Source organism: Eurytemora carolleeae, unplaced genomic scaffold, assembly GCF_000591075.1.
Source record: "Eurytemora carolleeae unplaced genomic scaffold, Eaff_2.0 scaffold594, whole genome shotgun sequence".
NCBI lineage: Eukaryota > Metazoa > Arthropoda > Copepoda > Calanoida > Temoridae > Eurytemora > Eurytemora carolleeae.
The window spans coordinates 31,668-57,464 of NW_019396661.1; the positions used below are offsets into that span (position 1 = coordinate 31,668).

At 31.5% G+C, this 25,797-nt stretch overlaps 2 protein-coding genes across 3 annotated transcripts in view; one reads left to right on the top strand and one right to left on the bottom strand.

Annotated features, from left to right (window-relative positions):
• Nucleotides 1–829: 829 nt before the first annotated feature.
• LOC111707050 (uncharacterized) overlaps nucleotides 830–25,797 on the bottom strand; it is a 38,189-nt gene continuing 13,221 nt past the window's right edge. Inside the window, exons 7-15 of one of the 2 annotated variants that reach the window (XM_023480047.1) lie at nucleotides 21,030–21,103; nucleotides 18,601–18,703; nucleotides 18,019–18,113; nucleotides 15,571–15,643; nucleotides 14,165–14,242; nucleotides 12,332–12,445; nucleotides 10,729–10,849; nucleotides 9,127–9,229; nucleotides 830–2,904 (exon numbers count right to left, since the gene is read on the bottom strand). In XM_023480047.1, the coding sequence (XP_023335815.1) occupies nucleotides 2,859–2,904; nucleotides 9,127–9,229; nucleotides 10,729–10,849; nucleotides 12,332–12,445; nucleotides 14,165–14,242; nucleotides 15,571–15,643; nucleotides 18,019–18,113; nucleotides 18,601–18,703; nucleotides 21,030–21,103 (807 nt within the window). In that variant the 3' untranslated portion in view covers nucleotides 830–2,858. Of the gene's footprint in view, nucleotides 2,905–9,122; nucleotides 9,230–10,728; nucleotides 10,850–12,331; nucleotides 12,446–14,164; nucleotides 14,243–15,570; nucleotides 15,644–18,018; nucleotides 18,114–18,600; nucleotides 18,704–21,029; nucleotides 21,104–25,797 lie in introns of both variants that reach the window. The other variant, XM_023480048.1, reaches the window with a different exon arrangement.
• LOC111707051 (uncharacterized) lies at nucleotides 4,628–5,675 on the top strand. The gene is made up of 3 exons (XM_023480049.1): nucleotides 4,628–5,000; nucleotides 5,185–5,303; nucleotides 5,493–5,675. The coding sequence occupies exons 1-3, from the start codon at nucleotides 4,922–4,924 to the stop codon at nucleotides 5,658–5,660; spliced, it is 366 nt and encodes a 121-aa protein (XP_023335817.1). The 5' UTR covers nucleotides 4,628–4,921; the 3' UTR covers nucleotides 5,661–5,675.

A 25,797-nucleotide genomic window follows, 5' to 3' on the forward strand; every position in this document is an offset into this window, starting at 1 on the left:
TTGCTAATTTGAAATTAAAACCTACAATACAAATTTCACACCGATTTGGTGTTTTTTTTCCACAATTCATCTACAATTTATTCAAATGTTACCCACATTTTATCCACATTTTATCCACATTTCATCCTCATTTTATCCACATTTCAACCGCATTTTATCCACTTTATCCGCATTTTTTCCACATTTTATCCACATTTTATCCACATTTTATCCATATTTTATCCACATTTCATCCACATATATCGACATTTTATCCACATTTTATCCACAATTTCAACCGCATTTTATCCACATTTCAACCGCATTTTATCCACATTTTATCCACATTTCATCCACATTTTATCCACATTTTATCCATATTTTATCCACATTTCAACCACATTTCAACCACATTTCATTCACATTTCATCCACATTTCAACCACATTTTATCCACATTTCAACCGCATTTTATCCACATTCCATCCACATTTTATCCACATTTTATCAACATTTTATCCACATTTCAACCGCATTTCAACCGCATTTTATCCGTATTTTATTCACATTTTATCCACATTTTATCCACATTTTATCCACATTTTACCACATTTTATCCACATTTTATTCACATTTTATTCACATTTCATTCACAATTTATCCACATTTTATCCACATGTTATCCACATTTTATTCACATTTCATCCACATTTTATCCACATTTCATCTACATTTTATCCACATCTTATCCATATTTTTTTCTAAATTTCTGAATATAGCTGAATGTTTTAATGCAAAATAATGTTTCTAAGTTTCTAAATTTCTTTCTTCTAAATAATATTCTATTTACATCACACAAATATGATTTATTTGTCCAAATTATAATAAAGGAAACATATATTTGAGACATTTTAAGCTTTATACATCTTAAATTTTACATTTAGGATACAAATTTAATTTGGTTTACAGCGCATAATATATTATTCACATTAGCACCTGATTCAAATACAAGGTGTCCCACTGAACATGGCAGCTTAGAGACGATTTTAAAATCGTCTTTGAATTTGACATATTGTAAATTTAAATAAGATGGGACAACTTTTGGGCTTTTCAACGTGTGTTGAACCTCCTGTGTATCTTTAGAAGTTATGTAACGAAATTTCATGTTGTATTTCATGAATAAAAATCTGAAAGAGAGATATTTATTTAAATCACTAATAATTTTGAAATCCTCTAATTAAACGAAGACCCCATTTTGTAAATGCCCAAATACTGTTATAAAAAAGGGTAATCCATGATGTCTGTTTTAAGACTAGAACTGGTTTAATTAGGTCTCCTAACTGTCATGTTTTTATGTGGCTCCCTGTACAAATACAACCATTACCGAAGCAATGGTACGCCAAATTTTAGAAACACGTGATTACATAACAACATGCATGCATTACAATAGTATTCTTTATTACTGCTTGGGTGAAGGGTGTTAAAGTAAAAACTACATATTTTTAATATTTAATTTTTCTGACTAACAGTTTATAATTCTGTTTAGCATAGAGAAATTAATTTCACTGACGATGGGTTCATTATTTAAATGTGTACATCTGAGGGGATTAAAGTTTTTACACTTCGTTAATCATTTATGTTTAGTTTGAGCCTTAATTATAACACAAGTTCATGGGTTTACAAAACATTAAACAGACACATTTAAACAAGTATTCTTTAGCTATTTCAAACTTCAGTTTTACAAAAATATTAAAAACAATAAATATATTGCATGCTTTTTAACCTAATGTGGAATGAAATAATGTTGTAAAAATATCATAAAATAATTGATTCTAATTTGAAAAATATGAGGATTGGGATTTTAAAAAAACGTTTGAAAGTAAAAAAAAGAAGATATTCAAAAAAGAATGTAATAATGTAATAAATATTATATTGTTCATTAGTGATGGATGGTATTCAGAACCCTTTTTTTGTGGTTTTTATGTATAATCATCGAGAAATTAAATTCTTCTGGATAAAAAAAAATAAGTAGATTTTAAATGTTTTAGCATAACCAAGTGCAGGGGAAAACTTCTTGCTTTATCTTAAAATTTAATTAGTTGTTTTAAAGATTGAACTATATGTCGTTCAAGATATATCAATTTATTCATGATGGAAAATATGTCATTTTATTGATTTCCAAAATTATGAAAATTTGATTAATGTAGTATACGTATAGAACTTATAGTTTTAAACGACAAATTATAAAAGATATGCGTGTTATCTCTAAACAGTGTTTTACCAAGCTCCAAAAAATATAAAAATATATACATAGTATTTTACATATCGTCAAAACAGAAACCAAAGTTTTTGCCACTTAAACTTAGTTTTTCTAATCCTTAAATATCTGATGGTAAAAAAAACTTTAAAATTTCAAACTTACATTTTTAATACAACAGAAGACATAGCTAGATAAATCAAAGATCTACGAAATTTTGTTTCAAAGATTAGAAAATATGAGCTTGTTTCACGAAATCAGTTCTTTTGATTTTAGTTATTCATTTTATTGTCCGTCGTTTTCGAAGTATAATATTTAGAATAAAGTAAAAAAGTTTCATAGATCTAAAGGAGCAAATAGTCATGCCTCAGCAAGAGTTAAATTAGTTAAAAATAGTAAATATCGACAACGCATTTTGTGATATTTCAATTGAAAACAATACGAAAAAAACACAAAATTACACCAATTGAAAACAATACGAAAAAGCACAAAATTACACCAAAGCATGCCTAAATTCTTTAAAATTGATGGATCATGTTTGTATCAAAATTTTAAATAAACACCATTTTTAAGGACCATATGACCCATTTTAGGGACCAATATTAATTAAACTAGATAATTATTCATAATTCAGTTTCTTGTTTGCTGCCTCCATATCTCAAACTCTTCCTGAAAACAGAAAACTATTATTGAAAATCTGATTTAAAAAATTGAAAGATGTATTTATCATCAATGCTAATCATGCAGAGTTGGTTTCAATTATAGTTTCCATTTTAACGAAACATTCACAATACGCCACTCCTACAAACCCTTATCCTCATCTATAAATCTCCTCTACCTACCATCTAACATTCTCACAAGCAGCAAAATGAGACTCGAGGACATTTCTCTGTTAAATCCTACAACATAATTACTTCTGAGCGGGTCACTTGATTATCTTTGGTTGAATAGCAACACTCCTAGTAAAGAAAAGTAAAAATGTGCAGTTCATAGCTATTGCTCCCTGGCTGGAAATAGAAAGTGAAACTGATTTGTACCTGGATAGATATTGTTGTAAGAAACCCTTATGGAGTAGGGCATTTACTACAAAAGTGGAAGCAGCTGTGAGAATCAAGAAACCCTAGTTAAATGCCTGGAACTTCAAGGAAGACAAAACTAGTTAGTACCTGGTTTACTGGAGTACTGAAAGAAACAAGACAAGGAGATATTTTAGAAGAGGACACTAAACACTGTTGAATCATTGTACCTGGGGTTGTTTTTGAAAACAATCGTTAAACAATCGTTTTGTTTTGTTTTTCAATGGTTCATTTTAAAAAACTATCGTTTTTTAAAAACGATTTGTGACCAATTTCAATTTTTCAACGTCGTTTTCATAACGAAACTATCGTTTTTTATAAAAATGAAAACTTTAACATCGCTAATTGTACCCTAGGCTACCTAGTAAGGACGGTTCAGAGATAGAACTAAGCATGACAGAAGCCGGAGGAGGGGGAGACCCTCCACTCTCAGAATTTCAGATCATAATGCAGAGGTTGGAGCAAATGGAGTTGGGAAAACGAGCTTTACAGGGAGTAGTTGGAGCAGTGCAAAAAGATGTAGAAGTAAAGAAAAAAAAAGAAAAAGAATCATATGTGAAGACATAGGAAAATACGCACTAGCTAAGAGAACATTGTCAGAGTTCATGAATGCAATGGTTTTGGGGTTGTGCCATTGTGAACAGCGGAGAACATGTCTACAGTTTATGCCTTAAGTACTGCAAAATGAGAGTCAGATCAAGGCAGTACTGAATCATCAGCTGGTTAACCTGATAACAATCAACACAGACCCCAGGGCTACTTCACATGATTTGGCTACAGATAAAATATGGAATACTGGGCAAGTTCATATGTAGGTATGCATGCAATGCCTGGTTTAGTATCAGATGAATCAGTTAGAGAGGAAAGTCATGAAGATGTCAATGCAATACAGTCTTCCGCAAAGTGAGCGGTAATCTGGAGAAAGATTGTAGGAAGCTTAAAGAATTGAACAAGAAGAATCCAAGCAGGTAAAATACAGGGTGTCCCAAAAAAACATGGGAATTCAGTGACGAATTCGATGTCGTCTTTTTTAAGGATTAGTATTGTAATACCTGATGTAAAGACATATTATGTAATTTTGTCTGCTAGAGCATATTTTACGTAAACTTTAATAAAATGCTGTATTATTATTCTGTGTCTTAACACGAAAACTATGAACACTGAACAAGAGTACTGTTGTGAATCGGAAACGCCACTGTAAAAATTTAATTTCACTGGAAATTTTGCCTTAAGCCCTTTTAAACTTTGTCTGCTTAATGATGAATGAGATATCCTCATTAGTAGGCTACAAAATTGATTAGTTTTAATTATAGTTTTTCTATTAAGTGAGTTTTGAATTTCTACTTCAGAGACAATAAGTAAATAGTTTCTTATCAAAATAAGAAAAAGAGGGGGGGGCAAGTTGACCCTTAGTCAGTCAGTTGGTAAACTAGGTGTAACTGAAATCTAGAAAATGGCATGTTTTAAACTTCATCACTAAAAATGACTATTTGATTCCGCTGCCATTCTCATTATATACATATGGACATTCTTTAACTTGTATTTTTTTTAGATTGATTACAGCAAAACAGCTTCGTCTATCACAGGGGGAGAGGGATAAAAGGTTTGAGATGTGCGAGTGGCTGGTGACGCTCTCAGATGAAGAACTCATCAATATCCCTTTCACTGACGAAGCTAACTTTTACTTGGGTAAGAATTATAAATTTGATGTGCCAAGCAGAATGAACTTAATATTACTGTTGTTTTTTTCAAATAGATGCAAATAAAAGAATTTGTTCACACTAAAACTTAAAATGGATGTTTAAATAAAAAACTACGTAAGTTTTATAAAAAAAATGAGTTTAATTAATTGAAAAAATTTTTCGTTTTGCAGATGGAGAGGTTAATTCACGTAACTGTACACGGTACATTGGATCCAAAAAGAAAGGGGGTGAAAGCAGAGCTGGTCTTGATGGAAACTTAATCCACATGAAGGAGAAACATGCAGAGAAGGTAAAATTAAACCCAACCTTACTCCAGGTTCCAGTATCAATTAAACCCAACCTTACTCCAGGTTCCAGTATCAATTAAACCCAACCTTACTCCAGGTCCCAGTATCAATTAAACCCAACCTTACTCCAGGTATCAGTATCTTTGGTCTTTGTATTTTTCTTCAGAATGAATAATTATTATTTTTTTCAGTTGATGGTGTTTGCCGGCACCTGTAAGGGAAGACTCTTTGGTTTAAAATTTATACACGGAAATATGAATTCTCAGATGTACCAAGAATTGGTTAAGGAGGAGTGCATTCCTCAGCTGAAGGCTGCAAACAACGGATCAATTGAAGAAACCATATTTTATAAGTTTTAGAAAATAAGGAGACACTATTCATCCAATCTAATATGAAAATTGCAGTGTGAAATTGAAGAAATGGAAAAGAAGTAAGAATTGTTAAGAATACAAAAAGAAATATTTAAGGGGTTTGAGTAATTGTCAAGTAATTGTCTCCATTTATAAAGTGGCATTTCCGATTCACAATGAACAATAGTACCCTTAAAAACCTTGTTCAATAAGAATTAAAGAGTACTGGTTATGTATTGTGTATGCCACTCTTTTTAAATAAAAGGTCACTTAAAAGCCCCACCACAGTCTCTTTAATGAAAGAACGGAACTAGAATTAAAGTTAATGAAAAGAAAATGAAAAAACGAGGAATTTGGTTGAAGAAATAACGAAAATATGGCGGAATAAAGAAAGAGAAATTAAGGAAATGCATAGATTGACATGCTTACCATTCGGTTAAACAAATCTTTGACAGCAATGCTGTATCGACTGGGGTTTTCCAACATCCAGAATTGGTCAAGTTAACACTTAAAATATCTCCTGGATTAACTTGTCTTTTATAGACAAGTAAACCTCGTAACAGGGTCTTCTGTTTGATTGTACACATATATTCTGCAATAATTATTTTTTTTCATTTCTGCAGTATGAACAGTGTACTTTATTTTTACTAGAAATCTTCTAATTTTATTTAGTACACTCGTATTGAACCAAAACATAAACAAACAACAATATTTAAACTTTAGCAGACGAAAAATTCACCGGGATGACAGCTTTCATATAAGTAGGAATCGCTATACTAAATCATAAATCTTATACAAAGCCGACTTCGAATTCGTCACTGAATTCCCATGTTTTTTGGGACACCCTGTAGTAATAATAGGAGAAATGAAATTTTTCCAGTTTCAATTGTGGAAAAGCAGACATTATCCGCGAAACTTCCAAGAGAGATGGAGTAATAAAGGAGTAGTCAATGGAAATAAAGGAGGCAAAAGAGTGGCAGAACTGGAGAAAACAGAAGCTGAATGAAGTAGTAGGTTTGTGTTTTTCGAAGAGAAGTCAGCAACATGGAGAATCAAACTGGTGACACTGGGAAGGGTTTAAAAGGAGTCAACAAGTTATCCCAATTGTATCCTATGAAGAACTAGAGGATGACCTGGATGACTTGTATTTACGAAGACAATTGCATATTAGGGCAATGCAACTGCATTAAAGAGAAAGGTGTACAAATTCCTGTCACCCAGTCCCCAGTGATGAAACCTGGCCTGTTTGATATAAAAAAGTTCATACATTCTCTGTTTGCAGCAGAGAAATCAGAATGGAAGCAAAACAAGAAAAGATGTGGAGTGGCTGAATTGTAGAAAATAAGGGATAGATAGCCCTATTTTTCAACATTCTTTCCCCCTCCCCATTTTTAGCAAATATAGCAGCCCATATTAAATTATGTTGTACATTGTCTGTAGAGCTAAATGCGCTCATTAGAAAATACGCAAATCATGTATTGCAATTAACCTAACCTAGATCCATATATATAACTCCATCAAACCCATATTGTGACTAGCTTAACTATGTTATGTATAACGACGCAAAACTTGTAATTATGTCTGTTAAACTTTATCTTTAATCTAGAAACTAAATATACTCAGTTGGTAAAAACTCTGCTTTGATTACGGTTAGAGAGTAATCGTTCCTTGTTAAACGAAAGAGGTGATGAGATTGTGCCCATTGGTGTGGCATTGATAGTTTACTAGATTGTGTCCGTGTTGACATTGATAGCTGACGAGATTGTACTCATTAATTTTGCATTGATAGTTAACAAGCTTGTGTCCATGTTGACATTGATAGCTGATGAGATTGTTCCCATTGGTTTGGAATTGATAGTTTATGAGATCGTGTCTGGGCTTTGACATTGATAGTGATAGTGAAACTGAGTTGTACCTGGATAGATACATGTGTGAGAAACCTTTATGGAGTAGGGCATTTCCTACATATTTAATATTCATTTTCTTGATCATGGGATCTTATTGTAAATGATTTTTCTTGGTGCTTATGGCATGTACTACAGTAGATACCAATACTTTGTTATTGTATGTACTTTTGTTGGAAATTGCAAATTCAATAGATTATTTTTCCCCTTGATTCCCTTATTTTGTCTTTTGACCCGGAAGCATAGGGAAAATTTAAGGACCGAGCTTTGGAAATATAGGTCATCATTATTAATAAATTGATTCATTTCTAAAATTCAAATTCTGAATTCTTTTTTAAAAACTGGTCAATAAGACCTCATTTTCTTTTGGTTATCAATAATTCATATTTCTCATCCCAATAGTATGCAGTATATTTATACATAGTATAGTATGCAGTATATTTATACATAGTATAGTATGCAGTATATTTATACATAGTATAGTATGCAGTATATTTATACATAGTATAGTATGCAGTATATTTATACATAGTATAGTATGCAGTATATTTATACATAGTATAGTATGCAGTATATTTATACATTTCTCTTTTGAAGAGTTTAAAACCTATAATATCAAACCAATAACGTTGAACACGTTAACCTATAATATTAAAACCTATAATATTAAACCTATAATATTAAACCTATAATATTTAAAACCTATAATATCAAACCAATAACGTTGAACGCGTTAACCTATAATATTAAAACCTTTAATATTAAACCTATAATATTTAAAACCTATGATTTGAACATGTAACCCTAGAATATTTAACTGTAAACCTAATATTTGAACCTGTAAACCTACTATATCAAACTGTAAACCTATAATATGAACCTGTAAACCTACAATATCAAACTGTAAACCTATAATTTGAACCTGTATACCTACAATATCAAACTGTAAACCTATAATATGAACCTGTAAACCTAAAATATTAAACTGTAAACCTAATATTTGAACCTATAAACCTACTATATCAAACTGTAAACCTATCATTTGAACCTGTAAACCTACAATATCAAACTGTAACCCTATAATTTGAACCTGTAAACCTACAATATCAAACTGTAAACCTATAATATGAACCTAAACCTATAATATGGACCTGTAAACCTACAATATCAAACTGTAAACCTATAATTTGAACCAGTAAACCTACAATATCAAACTGTAAACCTATGTATGCTAATAGACGCATTTACAATTGAACCAATTCATCTAAGGTTAGTAAAACCCTGTCTGATTCACAACGGTGCTTTAAACAGCTTTGTACAATTAAGAACTACAAAAATATTTATGCTTTTCTCTTTGAAAATTTGTTTAATTTTAGATTGGAGGAAATTTTTCAAAATTAAACACTTTACATTCTAGGAAAATATAATATATTTCACATTTTTAGAAGGTCTTTATTAGATGGTTCCGTTGTGAATCTGTCTTACTAGTCTTCAAATGAAGGGTCATGTAAAACTCCAACGAGAGCCCCTGAAAACCTATAATATTTGATGTGTGTGTGTATTTTACCTACATGAAATTACCATTACTCCTCCGCCCCTGAACATCATCATCTCCTAGTTCTGTTTCTACCTCCGAGGAGGAGAACGGATTCTGCTGCGCTCGTCGACTCCCCCCTGAAGGACAAGGATAGTTAAGAATTTTCAGGGGGTATAGGATTTAAAAAAATACCCCCCCCCCTTGTTACAATGGAAATCTAAAGGCAAGTTTTTACATTCTGATTAATACTGTTTACCCAAAAACTGTATTATTTTCCGCAATAAATCATTTTTTCCCTTAATTTAAGTTTTAACGAATAAAATTTATATTAAAAATATTGCACTCCAAGCAAACAAGGGCTATCTAATAATTTTCTAAAGTGGGGAGAGGTAAGGGGGCACCTTCGTTTTTTATCTAGCTGTTTGTTAATGGTTAGCTAAAATTATAAAAATAAAAAAAATCTAGGTAGCCGTTAGTTTTTTAGCTAAAACGGAGTTACAATTTATTAACAATTTTCAATTTGATTAACAGTGTTAGCGGCAGATGTTTTTTGAAATCGTTAAATGTGCCTTCAAGGATTATTTTATGTAAAAATAACTAAACAAATTGAAAGACAAAGGTTCAAAGACATCAAAGCACGTATTAAAAACATCATAATGCATAAAGTTCTATAAATTAAATAAATAAGAGAGGGACAAATTATTTCAAAATACAAACCGTTAATTTATTTATTTCAAAAACGACTATTTAAGCACCGCCGGAGCCAAATTCAAGTACGGAGAGTTCTATAGTTATTTAAACAATTTGTTATGCGTCGAAATGAGTACAATGCAAAGTGCATTTCAAAAATTATTTCCTGACAATCACTGTAAGAATTAAAAAGTATTTTTCCAATTCTATGAGTCTTGCATTTTATGTGAACTTTTATGAAATTAGTTTGCTGGAGTTTAATAAAATTTACAAGTACCTTTAAACCTTATCAACACTTGAAAACAAAAGCAGAGACGTTTTAAAAACCCGCCATTTTAATCTATTTAATATCCTACACAGAAAAAAATGTCATACTTTTTGCACCACTTTAATTTCAGATATATACATTTGATAAATACACAGTTGACAAAAGTATCTATAGTAGATTAGGAACTGAAGACTTTTGCCTGGAAACTAAGTTTTAAATATGCAACCCACTTCATTTAGAATCTGCTAACCAGGATAAAACCAATCAAAATTAGAGACAAAGTAGTTAATAGGATTTTGAGTAATGATCAAACTTACAAACAAACAGACAGAGATTACTACGTTATATATGCTATATTGATGCGACAGAGATTACTGCTTATTTATCAAAGTTTGTTTCAGAATCATTAAAAAAATGAACATTTTGTTCCTTATATCAAAGTAACAAAAGTATTTCAAATTTACGAACAATCTGTTCAAAATTTAGATTAATGTTAATAATCTCAAAATAGTTTCTGTTAGGTGAGCAAGATGTTTTTTTTTACATTGTAAATACTTTTCGAACAGAAACAGTATTAAAAACAGAAGCCTCAGCACGTGGATTTATAAATAGATGTTACCCTATGTAACTTCTAAAAAACGTTAAAAACAGCATTCATTGAGAATTTATAACATTTACCTGTACTTCTTGAGCAGAAACAGCAGAATATATCTAGAGCAGCATTTCTGGCGGATTTATGGAGAACCAGAAACAGGAGAGGATTCACAAATGAATGAACAAATGAAACGTGTAATGAAACCTGACAAAAAACATAATAATAAATTTAATATTGATTTTTATAATTACTTAACATTTTTTACTCATGACACTTTTATTTGTTCATCGTTTGGAACTTTTGGATGACATTGCCCTTTATCTAAACTTGCATTAATTTGAAGCCCAAAAAATGTTAGGAGTTGATCACGTCTAGGGTTTGCAGCGAACAAAACGTTTCGCGAAAAAATGCGAACTTTTTCGTTCGTATTTCGATAACTTTTTCGCGAAATTTCGCATTTTTTCGCGAAAATGAAAAAAGCGAAAAATGGGAAAACTAAGCGAAATTTCGCAAAAATCATAGGTGTTGGAGCTGTACTTTGATGATTTTTTTTGATTAATTTTGCATGTTTTTTTAAACTCCGAATTTTGTCGCAAAATTTTCGCATTTTTTTCGCGAAATTTTCGCATTTCTTATTTTTCGAAAATTTCGCATTTTTCGCGAAATGGGATGAAATGAAATTTTGAGAAACGATTTTTCCTTTTCGCTGCAAACCCTAAATTCGCTACCAATATTAGTTATATCTAAAATATATAACTCTGACACCGTTTTATATCTGCAATTTCTAGTGACAACAGATAGAACTAATAATAGTCGCGATCAACTTCTAAAATCTTTTAGGCTGCAGCCCATACCCCTTTCATTTAACCATTACAGTCATAATTTAAGTAAACACCTAAATTAGGAAAAATAGCTGATTATAACATATTTTAGGGACCTCGGAGTCAGAGAATTAGGCACCCTCAACTATGCTTTCAGTATGTACTGCAGTGATTTGCAGTACTCTGACCGAAGACATAGTAGGGTTGAGTGGAGAGTGTGGGGATTTGACACAAACTCTGATTTTCTAATCCTTACGTATTTGAAACCAAATAGTAGGGTTTAGTGGAGTGGAGAGTGTGGGGATTTGACACAAACTCTGATTTTATAATCCTTATGTATTTGAAACCAAATAGTAGGGTTTAGTGGAGTGGAGAGTGTGGGGATTTGACACAAACTCTGATTTTCTAATCCTTATGTATTTGAAACCAAATGTCGTAGACCAAGACATTTCAAACTATGAATTTTGTTATTTTAAATATTCTTAGTTTAAAATATCAAAGATTTAAACCATTAGATTGCAAAGATATAATGAAGACAAACTTTAGGTTTGTGGCTAAGATTCAATTTCTTGATACTTTGTGCTTATTATTATATTGGAATGTTTTTTATCTATTATTTGTTTTATTCTATTTAATAAAGCTCTTCGCTCATATATATTTGTATGAATATATGTTAGTTATAACTGGCCAAACGACTGGACCGAATGGTCAGACATTATTTTAGGGAACCCAGGAGTACCCCATGGGTAACATAGGCTAAACAAATTTAAATTTTATTCTTTTTCAATGATAATTTTTTTCAAAATTCAATTTAAAAAAATTACACGGGCAACGGCGGGTGCCTCAGCTAGTTTTCTATATTTACCTCATGAAGCATAGATTTTTTAGCATCCTTCCATTCCCAACCAGGGTGTAATAGAGTAACTAGAAACAAGGGTCCCCAGAATAATAGATATGCTCCAGTTATTATTGAGAAGATCTAAATTAAATAATCTTATTTTTTATTTTTTAGATTTCAGTTGTAGTAACATAAAACGTGTTCATTGCAAAATCAAGCTATTTACAGTGATAACCAGAAAATTTCTGAAAAAGAAAGACGATTTTCAGAAACAAGTTATAGCTTTAAAAAGTGTAATGAGCATGAGAAACAGCAATTGTGCAGATGAAACAGTCCTATTTCACTTCATGAGTGACTTGATAAGTGTCTAGTAAAATTGTAACAATATACAATTATTCAAAAATTTGAATTATTCAAAAAATATCGAATTTACTGATTTCTAAAAAATATTAGAAGTTGAATTAGACAAATTGATTTTATAATAATTTTTAAAGAAATCATCAATTGTACTTGGAGTCGGAGGGGGGGGGGATATCATGGAGTAGGGGGGGGGAATCATGAATAGGGGGAGGGATATTTTCGACGTTTTGAAATAAATTCTGGCTTTATTATTTATGTTCCTTTATCTTTATAAAGAATCCTCCTATTTTTCTCATACAATAGATATATATTATTTCTTTTGTTAGTTATTTTATTTTCGTCCGGGAATTGTTTAAATATTTGAGATAAAAGATAAAACCCAATCCTTTGTAACAGGTTAAAATAAACAGAATCAAGAAACTAAAGTTTTTTTCTAATATTTAAAGGGACTGTAAACTTAATTTTAAATGACCCTCCATTTATAGAGTGGTGTATCCGGTTTAGTTAGCCTGAAAAGGTAGGTAAGCGTAAGTTCAATTGACCCTCCATTTATAGAGTGGTGTATCTGGTTTAATTAGCCTGAAAAGGAACGCAAGCGTAATTTCAAGTGACCCTCCATGCAAATGTGTGTCCGATTTTAAACGGTACCCTTTAAACCTTTTTAAACCTTTGATTGCTAATCGAATGAAGAAAGCTCTTTTTAGAAATCTTTTAATTAGTTGGTGAAGTGTTTTAAAACCAAGTGTACTCTGCGTTATTATAGAATTGGTACTCAACACATCTGATCCGTTAAAAATATCTAGTTTTTAATGGTTAAAAACGGTTTTCAAAAATTTGGAAGTAATATTTTATTTTCTCCCATCTTCTAGTAACATAACCAATACGGTACATGTCTCTCATCCTTAATCAGTTAAAAGTTGAAAGGGTACCGGAGTGAATCGGTAATGCCTCTCTTAAAATTAGGCTGACAGTTCCTGAAAGAGCTTTGTTTTACAAAGTGACTTGCGCATTTGTACTTCTGAAAAAATAAGAGAAAATTTACAAGCTAAAATAACAACGATATATTAAAGGGTACCGTTATAAATCAGATATGCCCATTCTTGAATGAAAGGCGTTTGAAATTATTTGTACAGTCCCTTTAAAGTTTATTTAAAAATCTAACTAAGCTTTCAACTATTTGAAATAAGGTGAGAGGATTTTGCTTTAAAGTTTAGATTGGTTCTTAACTTAAAGATAATCTTGTTACTTGGCATTATGTAACCTGCTAGTGAAAGAAATATTTTTCCTTGAAAATTATACTTTTATATCTTCTGACCATTCAAATTCATATACCCCCCCCCCCACACATATCCTAGCAAGATTTTTTTCTTTGGGGGGGAGGGGCTTTATATATAGATGATATATGGACTTTCAGCCTTAAAAACAGAAATGTATGTACACTCACGAAAAAGTGGAAAGTGGAGCGCGAAGCGCCCTAACCGCTTATTTTTTTTTACTTACTTTAACTCTGTGTAATCCTTCTCTTTCTATGTTCTCTAGATAACCCTTCAGACGAATTGGAGGATCAGAATTTGAATTCTAAAAATAAAAATCTTCAAAAATTCAATTTACTGGAGATATTAAGAATTTCGTACAGAATTCGACAAATTTGATTTTTATTTAACAAATTGAAATCTGAACAAAATTCGTAATATCCCCTGTAATCACAAAAAAGGCAGACCACATTTTGGAAATACCAGGACTAGGGAAGTTTTAAAATCAAACAAAGAAAAGTAAGCTGACAAATAAATGCCGCGAATGATTAGGAAAATCTAAGACGATATTTAAGTTCTTTATCTTCACTGTCATGTTGCGCGAGAAACCCTGTATATTACATGTGGCAATGCTGAAATTGTGAACAAAACCTAAAATATCTATCGTGTAAACTTTTAAATCAGACAATTTAAGTTTATATCTGTGAATAAACTAAAAATTCACAAAGAGATAATCAAGACATTGTCTAATGAGGTTTTCATCGTCCAGGAAAACATCGTCGAGGGGGCCGGATTAAAACTGAGCAAGTGCTGAACCCATGGATTTAAGATACAAAATTTTCGGCCTCTCAATAAGTATGAGAAGAAAGAAGATATTGAAAACCTAGGAAAATTGGAAAACAAAGAAAAAAGATTATCTCTTTCATGTAAATTGTTTACAATAAACTACTCATGATATATAAAACTGCACATTATAATATGAAATGTAACGCAGTGGACGGTGCACCTTATTATTCAGTTTATTGCAATAAATAATCCCTTAGCCGGAATAATATATATTATAATAATAATAATAACAATAATACTACTAATAATAATAATTGGTCAAAGGAATTTAGCCGTTGTCACAAACTCCGATTTTCTAATTCCTTTATCTTAGCAATCCAATGTTGTACTGCAGCTGAGATATTTCAAACTATGATTTCTGTTTAATCAAATAATCAAAGGTTTGCACTAACAGGTTTTTACCATCAGGTTGCGAAGATATAGGGAGCATAAAATTTAAGTTTGTGGTAAAAACTTAATTCCTTTATGAGAAACTCTAGACTTTGTGTATATTTTTAAATAAATAAAAAATAGGATGAGAACAAAAAATAAAAGAAGAAAACAATATTTTTATCTACAAAGTTCTCATGCCAGAATTACAAAAAAACAACTAAGATTAAACAAATAAAACTAAAAATAACAAATTAAAGGAAATACTAAAAAAAAAGAAAATGTAAACAATAAAACAACAAATAAAAACAGCTCTGAACTAAATTAAGAATGAAAATAACAAAAATATCTTGAAGTATAAAATAAACAGTCAAAGGAAAACAGGGAAAGTACAAAAACAGGAAAAGTGTTAAAAATAAAAAATAAAAAACAATTTACCGTTTGTATGTTGATCATCGAAGTTAAAAGGCTAGCTATCTTAACCGTTTCAACATTGCATCGAGTAAAGTCTCTAAATTAGGAATACTTTAAATAACAGGTGACTTAATTTTAAGCGATTTACCCGTGAGCCCTTCATTAGTTAAAAAATGAGAAATTATTGTCATTTTCTCAACTTCCCTCCTTCTCTTTGTAGCTTAAAACCGTAAGTCAATTTGAAGGAAATCGAAGTAGATAATCAATTTCCAAATAAAAAGAAATATTTTTGCTTTGACAAAAGCTCAAGGAGACCATCCCTCAAGGGAACCAAGACCCAGCTAGAGACAAATAAATTTAGAAATAAGCTTTTCAATGATAAATATGCTCAGTCATGGTTTAAAAGTCACCTTGCTGCAGACAACCTTTATTCCAATTACAGTTTTTTTTATTATTCGTGCAGGCAGTGGAGTAGGACCTAAGTCTTCTTGGCAACAAACTCTTATTTTCTTAGATGTTTCAAACTTTAAGTTATGTTAGATCAAAAAGTCAAAGTTTGAAATATAAAGTTTACACGTTCAGGTTGCATAGACATTTGGATTAGAAAATTTCAGTTTTTGGCAAAGACTCAATTCCTTTTCAAATGGCTCTTCATCTGGAGAGATTGAAGTTTTCAGCAGCGTATTGGGTCCCCTGCGCTGGAGTCGAGGCCACCGGAGGGAAACCGTTTTCAGCGGAGGAAATGCACAATTGGGATTTAATACTAATTACTCTACTGGAGGGATGGTATTTAACAATCAGGGCACTAATTACTCCATGGAGGGATGGTAATTAACACTCAGGACACTAATTACTTCATCGGAGTGATGGTAATTAACAATCAGGACACTAATTACTCCATGGAGGGATGGTAATTAACACTCAGGACACTTATTACTACTTCGGAGTGATGGTAATTAACAATCAGGGCACTAATTACTCCATGGAGGGATGGTGATTAACACTCAGGACACTAATTACTTCATCGGAGGGATGGTTTTTAACAATCAGGACACTAATTAATTCATCGGAGTGATGGTATTTAACAATTAGGTCACTAATTACTTCATTGGAGTGATGGTAATTAACACTCAGGACACTAATTACTCCATCGGAGGGATGGTAATTAACACTCAGGCCACTGACTACTTAATCGGAGGGATTGTAATTAACACTCAGGACACTAATTACTTTATCGGAGGGATTGTAATTAACACTTAGGACACTAATTACTTCAGCGGAGGGATGGTAATTAACACTTAGGACACTATTTAATCAGTCGGAGGGATGGTATTTAACGCTCAGGACACTAATTACTCCATTGGAGGGATGGTTATTAACACTTAGGACACTAATTAATTCATCGGAGGGATAGTAATTAACACTCAGGACACTAATTACTGCATGGGAGGGATGGTATTTAACACTCAGGACACAAAGGTTGAAACAATGAAAGTTCTAATCATTTTATAACTTTCTTGCCAAGTTTTAACTTATAGATAATATTCATACAACTTTGGAATAATAGAGGAATTGAAGATAATTTAATCTAATAAATTAGAGTAAGGTAGAATAAGATAGGCATTTTGATAATATTTGAATTTAAAAAAATTTAAAAATTTAAAATTTTAATTTTGAAGAAAAAACAATGGTAATGATTTTTTTTCTTTTTTTTCTTTAGCCCGTGTTACCCCAGGATAACCATGTGTTTGAGTTTGGGGAAAAAAAGACTTAATTTCTTTATATATATTTAGCAATGCACAGTAAATTCTGAGACGATAATTAACCCTTAACAGATGGGCCGGGAGAGCGTTTGACTCCCTCCCCCCTCCTCCCTTTTTTTGCCCTAGCACTCTCATTTTTGACAATATCATCTTTTTAGGAAAAGTAATTTAATGGATATTTTGTGAATTTCTTTTTTGAATGCATAGGGTATGAGACTGGGCGGTAAAAGGTCCGGTCCGTTTAAAAAAATGTAAAATTATAGCTCACATTTTTTTGTAAAGGTTTTTTTAACCTTTCTAGCACCCAAACTACATATCAAAGTTAGCTGTCTAATTTTTTTTAATGAGCAGGCCTTGAAAAATTGGGCCATGAACATACATTTAAACCATAAATCTTAACTCTAAGGCCCTTTTCTAGGAGGGGGTGCATAGGACGCCCCCTGGCTATGCATAGATTCAGATACCCCAGCCTTTTTATAGGGTTAATATAAAATTTATCTTATACTAGCTGCAGTGCCTGGTGTTGCCCGTGAAATAAAAAAATACATATATTTTAAAACTATTTTTTAGCCTATGTTACTTCTGCGGCCTGGGATACCCCTGGGTTCCCTCAAAAAAACTCAGCCCATTCAGTTCAGCCTTTTGGACGGCTATAGGGAACATATATACGATGGACTTGTTTTTTTATACAGAGTTTGTTCTAAAATACCTGTAGAGCTTATGCAGATGATACATAGTTAGAACCATACAGAGTAAATTTATCGATATCCAGAGAAGGTTCAGAATATAATGCCTGTAGGGGCCCTAATTAATAATACAGCACTTTAGAAATTGCAATGTGTTGTGTACTGCAAGTGCACTATGGTGTACTATACTGAACTACACGTGTAGTTTAGTATAGTGTAGTGTAGTGTAGTGTAGTGTAGTGTAGTGTAGTGTAGTGTAGTGTAGTGTAGTGTAGTGTAGTGTAGTGCAGTGTAGTTTATGAAACTATATTATTATTTTATTGCAAGTTAACTCCAGTTAACTGAAAATATACTGCACGTGTACTGCAAGTGTACTGCAAGTGTACTGCGAGTGTACTGCAAGTGTACTGCAAGTGCACTGCAAGTGTACACAAGTGTACTGCAAGTGTACTGCAAGTGTACTGCAAATGTACTGCAAGTGTACTGCAAGTGTACTGCAATTGTACTGCAATTGTACTGCAAGTGTATAGCAAGTTTTACTGCATGTTTACTGCAAAAACACAGTAAGGTAATGCAAGTGTACTGCAAATGTAAAGCAAGTGTACCTGTACGAGTGGGCAGCTAGGCTCATGTAGATGTTGTTCCGAGTTAGCAGCTAGAGCCCCTGAGAGGAATGTTGGTCCAAGATTAACAGTTATACTGCTGAACCTTTAAACCAAAAATTCTAAAGTATATTGATTCCTGCTTATCTAATTGTGTTCTTAAGTTTCCTCTATTTAGAATAAATATGAATATTTATGAATATTTAACATTGAAAGTTTAGAAAATGAAATATTCAGGATATCAGGTATATTTTAAAATATAGGATATATTTGAAACAAAGAGAATAAAATATATATTTGAGTAGAATTTACTAGAAAAAAGTGTAAAATGGCCATTTTGTTGTACTGTTTCCATACTGCAGGTGTACTTCACATATTTGTGCTATATAACCTTTTGGGCCCTTGAAAATCATTTTATAGAGAATCTAAAATTAATATTAAAAGAAAACCAAATTATGAAATAGGCTGGTTTCATAATTGACCATATGATCATTTCACAAAGACTCTATGCCTTTCACTTTACAAACGATGATTTTCCGTTATAACTATAAATCAAATAATGTTTTTTATTCACCTAATTCATTTTATAAAGTTTACTTAACAATTTTAAAAAATTTGATATTGAAATGGATAGTCTAGGGAACATACTGTATTAATGTACTCTACTGCATATTAATTTGTGAACATTTACATAATTTGTACACTTTGAACTCCCTTTCAGGCTGAAAGGGACTGACAAAATTCATATCGAGAGATTGTCTAAATTCCACTCTAATACATATTCTATTCTCTTTGATTTGAAACCTTGGTTTAACCAATTTATAATTTTTATATATATGAATGCTTAAATAATTTCACTTTTTATTTAAAGGGCTGCTACAGTACCCTTAAAATCGTATTATGAGTAAAAATGCTATTTTTGATCATTATCATAAAATTGTTTCGCGAATCGCGAATCGCGTCTTTATGCAGCACATGGAGAAAAATAAAATATTGTTAGAATCAAATATTTTTCCAGATAGAAAAATTACAATAGAAATCGTTAAAAAGCAATTCAAAGATATTTTTTTGACGACTGGCTTTTAATCATTAAATGACACTTTTTAAATAAAGGCAAAGAATTAGGGTTTCCTATCGATCATGGTTTAGTTTAAACTCAAATCTAAAGGTTTTAAAAATCTGAGTTTTTTACTTTTCTAGTCCCTACATCATTGCATCCTGATATTCCTGATTTTGATATTTCAATTTCAATCCTGGACATAATTCATAGATTGGAATAACAAAGGTCTACGATATTGGGTTGCAAAGAGACAGGGGTTGGGAAATTTGAGTTTGTGGCAAAAGCTGATGATTTCTTTATCCACCTTTCAATTTAGTATTTTTATTTAATTGAAAGTAGCTAGGTGTATCTCATGATTTCTTTATCCACCTTTCAATTTAGTATTTTCATTTAATTGAAAGTAGCTAGGTGTATCTCATGATTTCTTTATCCACCTTTCAATTTAGTATTTTTATTTAATTGAAAGTAGCTAGGTGTATCTCTTCCAAGACTTTGTTTATAAATTTATTCAACAATTTCCACCGCTTCCTGCACTTAAAGTATGAATATTTATAAACCTGGTGCTCACTGCATTAACACCTGTTTGAAGTAGAGTATTCACATTTAAAATATATTCCTAAAATTATTCTAATTTTCTTTTTTAAATAAACTTTTCATAGATATATGGTGCAATGTTATATCCATCTTTTATCTTCTTTTCTAGTTTTTTTATTTTTGTTTTCTCCATATGTTTTACAAATCTACATTCCAATAATCAATACGAATTAACATGCACAAAATTAAAAGGGGGTTTAGATAGACTAACCCTGAATTGATTTGGGAGTACTAGATATCAAGATGTTCTTAGCCTAATGTTTGACTTTGAGTTATAAGAAAATTTTAAGAAAAAATTTTTTCGCAAAAACACAAAATCCAATGAAATCCCCGATATATAATGTATTTTATTTAAAACACAATTATTTTCTTATACTATCTTAATTAAATAAAACTATGTTTTCATGTTATTTTGGAGGACAATGATATGTCTCCCGTTAGATTGCTGGATTCTTCGCTTGCTATCGCGACAAATGTTTTAATTTTTTGACAATAATCCCGCGGTTCTAAGGCATTTTATTCATTTCAGGTTTTTCGCAAACACTAAATTCTTTTAAGGAAAGATTTGTTTTTATTTGTTTTTCTTTGAGTTATAACTCTTTATCTACGTACGGTTATAACTAAAAAAGAAATATTTCAATTAGATTTAGATATTTGAAAATTTTATAGCGCTAAATAAATCGACAAAACTCATAAAGCCTAACTTTAAACATTTCAATGTCGAAAACAAGTTCCAGAAACGGGACAAGCCTTCAAGCATTAAAAAAATATAGTTTACCAAATCATGAAGAGTCCAAATGCCACACATTGAGAGTTTTCTCTGATTTTCACTATCCCCTCCTGCTCTTCATCCTAAAGACAGATACAATACTATGTTAAAAATGTGTAAAACAAATTCGAAAAATTGTCTGACAATCTTAAAAAGAGTTGCTTTTCTGATTTACAACTTTTTTTGTTTTATTTACAATTCTGATTAACAAATCCTAAATTTCCAATTTTTAAATTGATGACAGAGTTTTTCTCCTTTATTTTTTCTTAGGTAAAGATATAAAAGGTAATAATAAAAATGAATTTAAGATTATATTTCACTTACAGGGATGGGGGTCTGTAAGTGTAATTTCAAGTTATCCTTCATGCAAAGATGGCAATGGCCGATTTACAAAGGTACCCTTAAAGATTTGTCTGATCAAGTATAATTAATAATTTAAAATTTTGGTTCCTCTGCAAAAGTGACTTGGCATTTCTACTGCAGAAAAACATAAATTAATTATTAGAATTAAACACTTCAACCATAGAAAAACGACAATATCTTCCATATTATTTGTCAGATAAATGTTTTGATGGTACCACCGCCGGTGTTAATTGGGCAATGGCACCTTTGCATGGAGGACATGGAGGGTTACTTAGAATTACGCTTACTGCCCTTTTTAAATTACGACACGTCACATGGTTCCACCATAAATTATTTTATTGAACTATATCGTTGTTGACTTTAAAAGTCACTATAGTAAAATAAAGAGATCTAAACATGGATATTTCTAACATTTATTTTAAAAAAAAAACGAAAGTTTTGAAATATTTTCCCAAGACTGGGTTAAAATTGGTTGGTTTAGAAATTAACAAAGGAATTAATGATGAATATTTGTGGGTACTTCATAGGAGTGATGTAGAGCTTCATGTTGGTGGAGCAGATCAACAGGAACTGGAACAACAGGGCTTATCCGACCTAGTAGGCAGAGATCGCGCCTTTATCATGCTGGATTAGAGCGATTATGTTGTCTCTGGAAGCGGAATGCATGATAAACTAGGAACCCTTCGGGTAAGCACGTCTGCTGTTAACTGAGTATCTGCGTCATCATCATAAAGGAGTCAAGAGGCTCCCTGTGTCGGAGCTGTTACCAGCTCAACTCTCCTAACCTGACTGAGGGCTGGGATGTGTAGAGGGGTGAGGGGGGACAAAGGGGCGAGGGTGACACACATGGGCGCTTCATGGCGGAAATAAATACACACGTCTTGAGAATAGTCGACGGCATTTGAGTCGGTAAAATCGTCTTCCTTATATTTTGAATTTGTGTTAACAATAGTTTATACCATCTATATACATCATATTATAGGTCACTTTTTAAAGTTCACATTCAATAAAAGAGTTCCATCAATTATTCACTTTAATGTTTTTTCTTGAATATTGTCAATTTTATGTATACTTAGACAAACACCATCGTTAATCTAAATTAATGGAGGTAGTGAGTACATATTTTTTTTAAACAGTAAACCTATTTTTAGTATGTATGGAATAGAGAAATAAAAAGATCTTATGGTAAAATAAAAATTCCCAATTTGTAAAAAAAAAAAAAAGAAAGCCTGTTTGGTAAAAATAATGCTCAGAAATAATATCTTCTTCTTGGAAAAATAAAATGTCTGGAACTAAAAACATTGTTATAAGAATAATAATCCTTATTTTATATTTTCATTCTATCATTTCTTATTTTAGACAAGTATAATAAAGTTGAGTAATTGCAGGGGCTTAAGAATGAAAAATAGAAGACAGGCTTAACTAACTATATGAATGGTACACACTGCACAATCAATTTAGAGTTGGGGTAAATGGCCGTTCATGAAGTTTTTGAAAACTTACGATGAAGCGAATGATGTTGTGTGAAAATCTCAAGTTTCTAATCCCAAAATTTGTAAAACATGATGGTGTAAACTTTGATATTTAAATCTTTGACTGTCTTAGTTATTAAATATGAACAATAATGCTCGTTTATAGTATCGTATGGTTTTTTTCGTAATTAAAATCTGTATCTTACAGGATGATAATGCAGGCCTCATGGAGATGAGAACGTTCAACTTTTTTTATTTTGTTTGTTCATCTTCGTGAAGGACTCATTTCGTTCTTTTTTTCAATCGTTCAAAAAAATGATTTCGTTTTTTCTCAAATAATTGTTCACTTTCCATTCATTTTCTTCGTTTTCTCACTGAACGATCGTTCAGCAATATTAGTTCAGTAAAATGGTTTGTTGTTTAGTAAAATTGTTTGTTCAATAAATCGTTTGTTCAGAATCAGAATCTTAGGGAAACTTTGCTCGTTCAGTAAATAAACTAACATTCTTCAAGTTCGTTCAAACAATTTAACATTTTTTTTTCGTTAGTGTTTAAAAACTATAATTTTTTCATTTCTCTAAACGATCCTTTTTTTCATCCATCGTTAAGGTTTTTTAATAAACAACGCCCTTTTTCACAAAAAAAAATTTGTTCATCCAAAAAAACTATGCCCAGCTCTAGGCCTACAGAGGTTCCGTAAACGCTAGGGAAGTTTTGAAGGTTAACAGAATAGTCTCTTAAAAAAGTAATTTCATGTTATTGCTCAGCTTCAAATTAACCTTTTTTACTCATCCCGACCCTTCCAAGTCCTTGCCTCTCTACTCCACACAAAAGACAGTCATTAGTTAATTCTATTGATTAACGATTTACAACAGATTTTTTTGCATAAAAGAACTTATTTTGGTTTACGTTGGCTTAAACTTTTCAGTTTTGGCAGTTTGTATGGATTGTCTCATCTCACTTTTAATGTAACTTTGTAAACACAATTAAACTTAAAGTGAATCTTTGAATAAAAACAGATGAAGAAATAGATAAAGTTTTCAAAACCATTACATACAATGTTAAAAGCGAACTATAAAAAAAAGGCTGGGGTGGCAAAAAAATAAAGAGTATGATAAACTGAAGTTTTCTGCATATTAAATTGAAATATTTTTAATTTTAACTCTTTCGAAAAGAACAAAACTGTTTTGAAATTTTAGCATATATACAATTGATTTTATTTTCTCATACTTATGCATATACAATTAAAGCTAGAGCAGCTACGAAGTAACAAAGTCGAACCAGTGTTGTTGTGTAAATTTGACAATATTCTGCTGTCCATTGTCTAGTTCAGCGTGAGGGGAATGCGGAACGGGAGTTACAAAATAAAAAAGAAGCAGAGGATGTAAAACTATTAATTTTCTAAATCAAACAGTCAAAGTTTGAAATATATCAAAGGTTTACACTTTCAGGTTGCAATAGTATAGGTTATATGAAAATATATGATAATCAATTTCAAAAATGTTTTTAATTTTATGAGACGGGGGGGTTTCATCGCTCCCAAATAGATTCTAGTACACGAGATGTCAACGTAGATTTTGTACACTCTCAGTACGGCTGTATTCTAACGTTACCACAAGTGTCAACTTGGTTTTTGTGTCAGAGAAAATTATTAATAATAGTGATAATTTCAGTTTAAAGTACTCATCTTACAGTGAAATAAGTTCAATTGTATGTGTTCTTTATTTTCTTTTTTTTATACTTTTTTATTTAATCTTGGAAAACTTGTGAGAAAAAGTCGTTTTCCTTGTTATATTTGACACTTGTGACGTCGTGTATAATTGGTCCATTTCACTGTTGCCACCTATTGTACTTGATAATCTATTTGATCGCTCCTAGTGTTTGCACCTTAGGGACTATACAAGATGTGGGCAGACACAGGTTTTCTATCAAGGGACTCCAGACTTAATTTCAAATGACCTTACATTTATATAAAACAACGAATAAGATTAAGATATCGTCGTGGAACATTCTGATACCTTTAGGACAATAAACTTAAAGTATCTTGACGTCCTTTGGGACAATGGATTTAAAGTATCTTGACGTCCTTTGGGACAATGGATTTAAAGTATCTTGACCTCCTTTGGGACAATAAACTTAAAGTATCTTGACGTCCTTTGGGACAATAAACTTAAAGTATCTTGACGTCCTTTGCGACAATAAACTTAAAGTATCTTGACGTCCTTTGGGACAATAAACTTTAAGTATCTTGACGTCCTTTGGGACAATAAACTTAAAGTATCTTGACGTCCTTTGGGACAATAAACTTAAAGTATCTTAACGTCCTTTGGGACAATGGATTTAAAGTATCTTAACGTCCTTTGGGACAATAAACTTAAAGTATCTTGACGTCCTTTGGGACAATGAACTTAAAGTATCTTGACGTCCTTTGGGACAATGGATTTAAAGTATCTTGACGTCTTTTGGGACAATGGATTTAAAGTATCTTAACGTCCTTTGGGACAATGGATTTAAAGTATCTTAACGTCCTTTGGGACAACTAAATAAAATAAGGACCTGCTCTTGAAGTTTTCGTGAAAATAATAATTACAATATTAACTAGGGTCAATTTCAACATAATCTTGTTCAAATCCACCAAATAATGGATTGTAAACATTAATTAACTAGGGTTAGGATATAATGATTCTACAGATTTGATTTATAGTTCAACATTTATCAAACATAATATTTCAGGGATATTAAACAATAAGAAGAAATAGAATAATTTTCTTAAAATTACTTTTGTGAAAATTAAAATTAGGAAAACCGAGACCTTCAATTAAACTATATCAAAACAAATACAAGACATAGCCATAATTTATAAACCATTCCAGAGGTCGTGAGTTGCCCTTAACCCTATTCCCGCTGGGGGGGGGTCAATTTGACCCCCCCCCTGTAGTTTT